Genomic DNA, 8,856 nt, shown 5'->3' with positions numbered 1-8,856 from the left:
AATGAGCAGGAAAGTGCAGGAGGGACAGGTGAAGAGGCCATGCTGCTAGTGAATTGGCTACAAGCTAAGCTAAGCTAAGTTAGTGAATCCCTAAAGACACAGTAAGTGAATATTGTGAATATAATTAAAGGGTGAATCAAGAGAGAGTGTGCTTTGGATAAAGTACGTTTAGATTACAGTGTGAAATAAGACGATTTTTATAAGTTTTTTAATCAAATTGGCTACTGAGATAAGCTACACATAAACACCACTGTGCACTGTAACAGGAACAGGAAGTGATACTCTACCACAGAGAAAGCCAACATCAAGTGAGTGCTTAGTGACAGCCTATTAGATATCACCTCTGAGCTATATCATTGACAACACAATAACAAATTTATCAGGCTGAATTAGAATAAAGTTAATTGGGTGTTACTTCACATAGAGACACACACCGTTTGCAGTACTGATTTGTGGGATTGATTTTCAACAGTGAGATCCAGGAGGAAGGAAGAGGAGTGGCAGTAAAGGTCAAGCTGTGTGTTGTTTTCCTGACCTCATGCACAAAGACCAGCCCAGTGACCTTTAATTGCAGCTGGCTATCTGGTAAGATTCAAAATGAGGATGCCTCTGGTTTCTTCCTGAGAAAACAGTGCCCTTTGTCACTGAAACCCCAGAGACTTGGGGGATTTGAGGTGAGATTAAAGAGATGGTGTGGTTATATCGGTGCTGTCCTGTTGACTAGAAAACAGCAAGGTGCCAGATATTAAGCATCCACCCCTTGTTCCCTTGATCCACAAGCTCTCCAACTCCTCCTCCTCCTTAACTGAAAAACCTATTGGATGCCTGTGGAGGAGAATGAAGGCACCTCTTTCATTCAAGCTTTTGTGTATACTCTCGCACAGCCTCTGTGCATGCCTCAGTGAGAGGTCTTCCAAAGTCTTTAACAAGAAGTCTTTTGATTCTTTAATGACAAGGGATTGGAGGAGGTGGGTGGGGTGTTAAATAACTTGCAACTAGTGTCTGCAAACTGTCTCAGAGATCAATTTAAAAAATATTTTTAGTAGATTTTAATGTGTTTGTGTACCTCTGCTACCTTTGATAGTGAGCTGTGTAAGATAAAACAACCTCTTATTCGAACTTCTTGAAGAACAAGAACGAGTCAATTAGAAAAGGATTAAGAGATGAGAAACTCTTCTCTTCCAGAGAGTCTGAGACTCTCTGGACAGACCGAAGGGTTATCAGTCAGCAAACCGAGAAGCCCGTCTGTGTGTCTGAGCCAGCAGACAAACAACAAAGCCAAAAAAGTGTATTCTCATATCAGCTTTCACAGCGCAGACAGACCCAGTACAGACACTAATTTTGATCAGTGGGTCAAATAGCTTGAATTGTGCCCATGCAAGCAGAAGACACAGTCATTAAAAAGGCATTTAGGTATTTTATTGTTTAGCTGGAACACATTCTCCATATCATTTCAAGAACTACCTGACAGTCTCATACACTTGAACATCACAAGTAAACTCTATAAGTCATGAACAGGTTGATGCTTTGCATTCAGCACTATTCTTGGAATACATAAATATCAACTGCAGTCTCATATCAATATACACATTCATTACATATATAAATACATCAGTGTACAGCATAGAAATATAACGTGAAGCCTTGTGAAACAATGGAAAATATACAGATTCCTTTTGCTAGGTCATCACAATAAATCTTCCTGGAAAATTGCACAGAATACATAATAAGCCCTCCCAAACAAATCAGTGGGGTGTAATTCACAGTCGATAATATTCAGTGCCCGTACTACAAGCCATGAACACAGTTCTATGTTGTCATGATTACGTAGCTTACTGAACTTTATGTGTCAAAAACTGAAAAAAAAATCCCAACAAACAAAAACAAACAGATTGACTGAGGTGTTTGCATGTAAATTTGGCAAGCTGTGTTTTGTGCATGTATCTCGTAATAAACATGCAGATTCATGCTAATCGTGTTTGAAATGCATAAAATTAATAATGCTGGTTTGACAAGATATGCTGGTCTGTTCTCCAAAGTATAACTGTGTCCTTGAGCTACAGACACTCTCAGCCATTTTGTGACCTGCGATTAGTATCGCTGCATCTTCATCTTTCCCTCTGGTGTAAGTTGCCATGGGGTGGGAGGAGAAGGTTTGCAGCTGCTCTTAGGTCAGGCTGTAGTTGTCCCTCGTAAATGTTTTCAACGCTGGATTCTGGTGGGAAAAAGGCTTGACCTAAAACCCTCCCACCCTTTACCATACCACCTGCTAGCTGAGTGGCTGCGAGGGAGTCACCTGACAGCCCTGCGGTGTGCCCCTGGACCATGAAAGAATGACCAAGCTGCTGACTCCTTTGACCATCGCCTTTGAAATGCAGCTTGGTTTTATGACTCAGTTCTGCTATTTATAACTTTATGCTCCACTAAGAATAGCACACCACGTGCCAGTTCACAGGCTGACAATGGCACTCAGAGTGTAAACTTTCTGGGACTCACTCTGACATTAGGAAAAACAAAATTTACCCGACACTTGACAAAGTGTAATGAATTATAAAGTGTATGTTTAGGAGGATGATTTGGAATCTTAGTGAATGCCTAAACGTGTGCTCTGAAACCAGTTCTTATGACACATTCATAATGCTGAAATAACACCTACTGCTTCACTACACATGCATGAGTGCTTTAATAAACCCTTACTGCACCTTTCGTAAGGCATTACTAAAACGCCTTTGTCATTTGTGTCATAAGGGGGGGAACACCAGGTGAGTCATGCCTGCACTACGATATGATCCGTCATCTTTGCAAACATGTGATGAAGAGGTTACAAATTCGGGTTTGACTGATTGATTGGTGTGGAACTTTTTGTGTTTATGGATGTCGCAGTGCAGCATGGGATACCTCTAATTGGGTTCGGACAGTCCCAAGGCTATGGCAATGGTGGCGAGGAGGATGGCAGAGTTGGCGAGGATTACTGCACTTCCTGAGCGGTACACCTTCCGGCCATTGAGGGGCTGAACAGGTCTGAAATTCCCAGTCATCTGCTTGCCATCGTTAAACTGGAGTTTAGAGAAAGCTTGGAGCTGGGGGAGCAGAATATTAACATGAGTGTTAGGCTCCAGGTTGTGGAAAGAGATCATAAAGGAGTGCAATTACAGTAATGTTTCTGAACATGCAGAAAAATGTTGGAAAGTATTTGTACTCTAGCAGAGCCTTTTTATGTTTACTCCTGCAGTTCTGAGAGGTGTGTACCTGTGTGTGTACCTGTGTAGCTCACACCTATCATTACCAGCAAGTTTGCAGATTCAGAAGTTATATTGAAAACTACTATATGAAAACACTAAAGTTTAACCATGTAACATTAAAAATTAAGGCTTAAGGCTGAAATATATATTTAAATTGAGGTGCATTCTTGACCTGTTCTATGCTCAAAGGAATGGGGTTCTCAAACAGAGTCCAAATCACAGACTCTGTACACCCCGGGGTGGTCAGAGAGCCTTTATAACGGTAGTAAGCAGTTAGATTTTTCTCAGACGGGATCAGCTGTGCCAGGGAGATTGAAGACAGAGACGTATTGCCATCTGAAAACAAAACAAAACAAAACAAAACTCCACAGTGGAAACAGATAGCCAAAGCTACACAGCCATGAGTCTGATTGTTTGAACATAAACTAGTACCTACTTGTTGCTTGGATGTTTTGCAGAGCACTGATGATGCGTTCATACTTCCGGTTACTGCTACTAGACAGCTGAAAATTGAAATAGCTGCATTTTAGTACATTTACTTTTCATACTTAGGTCTGGAATAGTTTTTGCATCTGAGGTGAAAAATTTAAAAAGGGGACCTCATAGAAAAATCCAAGAACTGCAACTCCCTCTGTATCACTCAGTGCTGTTGTCAAATCAGAGTAAGCTTTCTTCATGTGAACAATGTGCAGCTGTAGACAAAATATTTGTGCTGTTATTCAATAATGATAAGTCACCATGAGTACTTCTGAGTACTTCTGTAGTTCAGAACAGTAACGGTTCAGGCTGTTGGACCAAGTTTAAATACCTCCATGGGATACTGTTCCCCGTCAATAGTGTGTTCGGAGCCAGGCCCTCCATTGGCTCCCCAGTGCAGGTGGAACTGCACAGCCTTATACTCATCAGGCAGGTCTCCATGTGATATAGTAGATACAGTAGGAATCTGGACCTGAGCTGGAACAGACAACACAACAAGCATGAAGAGCTTACACAACAGCTTCAAAACGTTGCCGAGTTAAATTTTAATGGAAAATAAGCTCACCGGAGTGGCCATTGTTTATGATTGTGCTTGTGAAGATCTCCTGGTAATTCTGAAACTTCAGAGGAGTCAGGCGATCATCTTTGAAAGTCTTTCTGGTGACAATGTTAATGGGCGACTGTTTTTGTCCTCCACATGCTGAGTTTACATGGGTCCACTTCTCTGGTACTAAATCACAAAAAACACCAAACAACCATTTTTTAATGATTATTTTCAGTCTGGAGGAGTTTGTAGCACTTGAAACTCCACTTTTTTCTAGTCACTAATATACTTAACAATCTTCCTGTTCAAGAAGAAAGTGGCCAAATATCTAGTTTACTAAAAGGAGTCATTGATTAAATTAACCACATGCATGGAGTACCACAAGGCACAATGCTTGGTCCTTTAGAGTTTTCCATCTACATGCTGCCTTCAGACTAAATATTTCAGCAGCATGATATCAGGTTGCGTTTTGCTGTTTCTCTTTTAGTTTCAGCAGTGTGTTGTAACAGCATGTTTTCTCGTGCAGGTCTTAAAAACTGCTTTTCACTAATTGCAGCATTTCAATAGGTTATTAGAAAGCTAACTTGTCAATCTATCCACACCACAACAGCACTACATATAACAACAACTGTAGCATTCTCATTGGCTTGTGTACATTTTAATATTTTAGTAGGCCATATATAGCACTGCACTGCACTGCATTCCTCACTAGCTACCCCATCTAGGGATGACTGCGTCAATGATTCCATCAGAAATTCTTACCATCAGAAATGCTTACCATTGCACGGATGACCACAGGTAAACTGGGACTGATAGCACCAGTCTGAAAAAAAGAAAAAGCTTTACTGATAAAATGCATATGCATGCTAAAAGGCACAGGTTTGATGCTTGTGACAGTGTGACAGAAGCATTAACCCTAGTTGACACATTCTGTTGCGAGAGCAGACTAGGATGTTTCCTCTTGCCATGTATTGTAGAAAGCCTCATTGATTTACCAATAGTTAATTTTTCTCTAAAAGCAAATAGTGGATTGTTCTCCTATTGGATTAAGATAGCTTTTATTCATGGCCACACAAAACCCCCTAATAGTCTGGAATTGTCTTCTTATTTACCAAAAGAAAAAAAAAAACAGTCAGTGTTCGTGCTTTATCTTTCTGTGCTATTGGAATAAACTTGGAGCCAATTTCTTGTATCAACAAGCTCCCATTCTGACTTGTTTGTCTGAATATTTATTAAAATTTCACAATCGGTTTGTATGTTTCCACCGCTTACTCTAAAACAAATATCTGCAGCTACCCAAAATATCAAACATTTTTAAAAATATAAAAGAAAAAATATGAAAAACACATATGCCATTGAAAATTATGGGAAGGGTCTCCTGATCTGTATTTGAACTGTATCGGTTCTTCTCAGTGTGTGTGTGAAGGAAGTCAAAGCTTGGTAACTTTGCTATGTTGGCAAGCCTTTTCCTTCTGCTCCATCGTGATAATGGCTACTGGAAATAGACAAGGCAGGGGGAAAGCATTTGAGGGGGTACAATCAACCACTACACTGGCTCCAGTACATACATACATGTCCAAGTCTTTTTGTTTGATTTTTTTGTAAAAATTGTAATTATTATTTTCTCTTGTAGCAGAATTTGCATGTGAGTGTGTGTGTGTGTGTGTGTGTGGGAGGGGGGGGGGGACATATAATAGTGCAGAAATTTCTAATTAAGCTTAGTGTCTTTGATGCTGAACATAATAAAAGATTATGATTAATTGTAAGCCTTGACTGAGTGTTGCTGTCCCGAATGCGGATGCTGCAGCTGTATGAGTCCCACAGAGACAAGCTGAACCAACTGCTTCGTGTAGCTGTGAGATGCAGAGAACGTACTAGTTTCTTTTCACTGAATTCTGTTAAATCCAGAATTGAATTTCAAATCCTCCCCCCCCCAAATCACCATTAAATATAGATTGAATTGACCATTAAAGGGTAATGTTATTTAAACCACTCCAAGTACATTTGTCTTACTTTTTTAAAATGTCACTTTTACGTAATATTTTCAAGTTGTAATTTTACAGATCGCTATTTGTCGTTTTGCTTGACCAAATACTGGCGAAACCAAGTAACTTCCTCCATTAACGGAATATCTAATTTTATGGCCGGCTCTCGCTCCTTCATATTTTGGCCAATCAGATTTCGGTCCGCACAATTCTCCACCAATCGGCGTTCGGCTTTCATCTTCGTGTGACGCGGAGACAGAGAGAGTAAACAATATGAATGATTTTCTAAAGACCCGAAAGCTGTGCCAAGAGGGCGAACTGAGGAAACCGTCAAATAGAAAACAAAAGGCAGTGAAATGATAAACTAATTAGTCGCCTGACAGTGACATGTGAACACAGGCAGACGGAGACGAGCTTTCATGACACTGTGCTATATGTAAGCGTGTCATAGAGACAAACAGACAAATACACATAACGCATTTCAGATTTTACCCACTCGTGCCAAAACGGCTCAATTTAGAAGGGTTTTTTTTTTTGTCTCTTGTCTCTATTGGATACAGAAAAGAAATGTGGTCCAGGCTTCCAGCGCGCCGGTCTATGGGACACTGACGTGGACAGCTATCACAAATAAGACCCTGCAGCTTTCAGAGCTGCTCCATGCAACATGGAATAAATGCACGGACACAAAGAGATTTCTCACCGACAGGTTCTGATTATGGAGGCGCAATTATAAGCGATCATTCATATCAGTTCACATGCGTCTGTCTGCTGCTTATTTTAAGAATCGCAGACGTCCCTTTAGTATCCAAACACTGGATCTGAAGACACATTTGATCCTTTTTTCTTTTTTCCTTTTTAAGATAAACATAAAAATGTTTGGGGTTTAAACACGTGTGAGCCGGCTCTCAGCGGTAATCCGCGCCTCGTTATCCACTGCTGTGAATTTGGAGACACTGGTGCTGCTCGTGGCGCGCTTCTCTGCGGCAACTGGGACGCAAACGTCTATCATTGGCTCGGCCTGGTTCCGAGCAGGTGCACGAGAGAGAGAGCGCAAGAGAGAGGTGTCTGAAACACAGAGCCTCAGAGGGAATGTGGGCTCTGCCTGTTTTTGACTCAGACTCAGCTGATGCAGGATCTCTGTATCCTTCCCTGCCCTACAACATTCAGTTCAGCGGTGTAAATATCAAGGTGCGGATTGGATGAGCCTGACACACACACACACACACACCAACACTGCCGCTGCTACCGAGGCGTGATGGACAGGACAGGTGGAGCGCTTCACGTAGAGGGACATTTGGTACTGCGGAAATGTTCGCTTTTTATATATTTATTTTTATTTATTTATTTATTTACATTTTTAGCCAGTATATATAAACTTATTTAACTGAACATCGTGTCTGGCATGACAAATTAAAAAGGAGAGTTCATTTGTAATCAGAACGACTGAAAGACAAAAACGGCCATACAATAACGGAAAAATAAATAAATCGCCAATCTTTATTTATATATATATATATATATATATATATATATATATATATATATATAATTTTTTTAAGGACTGGAAGAGTGGCAGGATTTTTTTTTAATGTAAGAACTAAAAATAAAGACAGGCAGTTGCTTCAAATGATCTCGAGCTGTGAATGGAAGCAGACTTACCTCCTGATCCTGTGCAGACTGTCCAAAAGGATGCCAGGAGAACCGGCAGGATGAGCTGCTGCATTTTGGAGCGTCTCCGACTCGACACAGAAGGCAACACAGCGACTTGGGTTTTTTTTCCAATGTGATGGCATTCTTGAGGGGGTTTTGTACTTATCTATCACCAAACCCCGACAGGGAAGAAAGTGTGGCCCCTCCCCCTTCGGGCATCGCCTCTGATAAAGCACCGCACCGAAAGGAGGTATGATGAGAAAGGGCCTGTATCACTGCAACACGTTGTTGTTTACATTAATATCACGCTCCTGGACTGAGGTTTCTGTGGAAATAGGGGAAATCAGCTAGAGTTAGTCAACATTGTTTTTTACTGACTGCTCCACAGGTAGCTCAAGGTGGCCTTCAGGTGATTAAATAATGGTGGGAGGTTCTTAAAAGTACACTGAACTCTCATTTCTCCTTGTCCCTTTTACATATAAGGTTAGACAAATCCCCATGCAGTTACACACATTGTGTATCAGGTTAATGCAGCTCCTGACAGAAGCTGTAGGACACTTACACTTATGACAGTGCAGTATTTAAACCCTTTGCCTGAGTGAATGCATGTGGCAGAAAACTTAGAAAGGGCTGTGTATTTTACACAGTTTGAGGTTTCAACCTGAGCTATAATAAGTCTGCATTTATTATATTTATATTCAAATTTTTCAGCGCATTAGGCTGATCCCACTGAAACTTTTTGATTCCTCAGTAATTACAGCTTAAAATTATGTGTCCTGTTTGGCTTTCAGTATCGAAAAATCAGCTTTTAAAGCTATTTTTCTCACACATGCGGGCTGTTTTCTGCTCAGATCATTGTTTCGCATTCATTAAGGACTACACAGCAATGTATGCAAGAAATATGATGTGCATGCACACCCATGCATGGGTTATAAAATATCATATCTCCCAGGCTAAT

At 40.7% G+C, this 8,856-nt stretch overlaps 1 protein-coding gene across 1 annotated transcript; it reads right to left on the bottom strand.

The window, feature by feature from the left end:
* Positions 1-1,397: 1,397 nt before the first annotated feature.
* Positions 1,398-8,119, bottom strand: ca4a (carbonic anhydrase 4a). The gene is made up of 8 exons (XM_084941690.1): positions 7,908-8,119; positions 5,042-5,086; positions 4,285-4,449; positions 4,051-4,196; positions 3,842-3,934; positions 3,679-3,745; positions 3,415-3,578; positions 1,398-3,080 (listed from the first exon to the last, which is right to left on the bottom strand). Exons 1-8 carry the CDS (start codon positions 7,969-7,971, stop codon positions 2,901-2,903), a joined length of 924 nt encoding a protein of 307 aa, XP_084797816.1. The 5' UTR covers positions 7,972-8,119; the 3' UTR covers positions 1,398-2,900.
* Between the last annotated feature and the right edge of the window lie 737 nt (positions 8,120-8,856).

This window comes from Perissodus microlepis, chromosome 10, assembly GCF_051167445.1.
Source record: "Perissodus microlepis isolate ML-2025 ecotype Zambia chromosome 10, ASM5116744v1, whole genome shotgun sequence".
In the NCBI taxonomy this organism is placed as follows: Eukaryota; Metazoa; Chordata; class Actinopteri; order Cichliformes; family Cichlidae; genus Perissodus; species Perissodus microlepis.
Note: the sequence above shows the minus strand (reverse complement) of the source record. Positions and strands in the feature narration are given on the sequence as shown.

Coding starts and splice junctions, on each gene's coding strand:
- ca4a (XM_084941690.1), bottom strand. CDS start 7,971: ATGCAGCAGCTCATCCTGCCGGTTCTCCTGGCATCCTTTTGGACAGTC. Junction 3,935..4,050: donor GGGAACAGTATCCCATGGAG/GTATTTAAACTT, acceptor TTTTGTCTACAG/CTGCACATTGTTCACATGAA. Junction 3,746..3,841: donor TTCTTGGATTTTTCTATGAG/GTCCCCTTTTTA, acceptor TTCAATTTTCAG/CTGTCTAGTAGCAGTAACCG.